Genomic DNA, 1,477 nt, shown 5'->3' with positions numbered 1-1,477 from the left:
ACGTGGCGCAGGTCTCGTAGTAGAGGCAGCGCCTGATGTCCCCGCACAGCGCCTGCGCGCGCGCGTCCTCGATCACCCGCGGGTTGGAGGAGCTGATCTTGTCTGGGGGCGGGAGGGGGGGGTGAGGAGGGGGCCGTCCCCTCCCGGTCCCCGTGGGGGCCGCGCGTCCCCTGGCTCACCCTGGGTGCCCACCAGCGCCAGGGCCATCTCGCCGGTGGCCCGGTGGCCGCTGAGCAGCTCGTGCAGCCGCGTCACCTCCTCGAAGCTGCTCTCGTCCTCCAGGCTGAAGACGAAGATGACGGCGTCCGCCCAGTTGGCAAACTGGGGAGGGGGCACAGCGAGGGGTCAGGGCTCGGGGCCGGGCGCACGGGCCCCCCCGCAGCCGACCCCCACCCACCTTGGCGTCCGGAGCGCCGGCTTCCTCCCGGATCAGCAGGAGGTGGCTCTGCCCGTCAACCGTCACCTCGCGCTTGAACTGCCCACCTGCAGTGGGGGGGGACACCTGGGGTCCCACGGCCACGGCCACCCCATTGCCACCCCACGGCCACAGCCACCCCATGGCCACCCCACAGCCACAGCCACCCCACGGCCACGGCCACCCCACGGCCACGTTGGGTCTCACAGCTACATCCAGCCCATGGCCGTGGCAATTCTGTCTGCTCTGTGGCCACGTCCATCCCACGGAGCCATCCATCTCATGGCCTTGTCCAGCACCATGGCCACCTCCATCCCGTGGTCACATCCATCCCGTGGCCATGTCAACACCATGGCTGTGTCCAGCCCATGCCCACATCCATCCCATGGCCACGTCAGTCCCATGGCCACGTCCAACCCATGGCCTTGTCCATTCCACGGCCACGTCCATCCCATAGCCATGTCCATTCCACGGCCACATCCATGCCCATCCTACATCCACGTCCATCCCACGACCTTCTCAATCCCACGGCCACATCCACCCCATGGCCACGTCAACGCCTGTCATGCCAACCCCACGGTAGTGTCCACCCCACAGTTGTGGGAACCCCATGGCCACGTCCAACCCACGGCCACGTTCACGTACAGCCACGTCGGTCCCAGGGCCACGTCCACCCCACAGCCCCACAGCCACTCACTCTCGGTGGGCTCCAGGCCCACGTAGGAGCCGGTGAGGAAGCGGTGGACGAGCGCCGACTTCCCGCTCCTGCTGCTGCCCAGGACCCCCTGGGGAGAGGACACAGGGCGCTGGGACATCAGGGGACACAAGGACACGGGGTGGGGGCGGGAGGAGACGAGGACGCGATGCGGGGACACGAGGACACGGCACCCACCAGGCGGATCTCGGGGACAGAGTGGCCGAGCGTCCATTCCTGGCTGTTCACCAACGCCTCTGTGGGGAGCAGCGGGGTGAGGGGGGGTCCGGGCACCCCCGGCACCCCCAGTCCCACCCGGGAGGGGGCCCGGCCGCCCCCAGCCCCGCGGCAGCCCATCTCCACGCCTC

At 69.5% G+C, this 1,477-nt stretch overlaps 1 protein-coding gene across 1 annotated transcript in view; it reads right to left on the bottom strand.

The window, feature by feature from the left end:
- The window catches only part of AGAP2 (ArfGAP with GTPase domain, ankyrin repeat and PH domain 2), a gene marked incomplete at both ends in the record, with an annotated part of 5,982 nt that extends 4,616 nt beyond the window's left edge, over positions 1–1,366 (bottom strand). The window contains 5 exon segments of the mRNA XM_021381729.1: positions 1–102; positions 180–321; positions 398–483; positions 1,113–1,200; positions 1,308–1,366. Of these exon segments, the coding sequence (XP_021237404.1) occupies positions 1–102; positions 180–321; positions 398–483; positions 1,113–1,200; positions 1,308–1,366 (477 nt within the window).
- Between the last annotated feature and the right edge of the window lie 111 nt (positions 1,367–1,477).

This window comes from Numida meleagris, unplaced genomic scaffold (assembly GCF_002078875.1).
Source record: "Numida meleagris isolate 19003 breed g44 Domestic line unplaced genomic scaffold, NumMel1.0 unplaced_Scaffold1005, whole genome shotgun sequence".
NCBI classification, from domain to species: Eukaryota; Metazoa; Chordata; class Aves; order Galliformes; family Numididae; genus Numida; species Numida meleagris.
The sequence above is the reverse complement of the archived record's forward strand: the minus strand, read 5'-3'. Positions and strand labels throughout refer to the sequence as shown.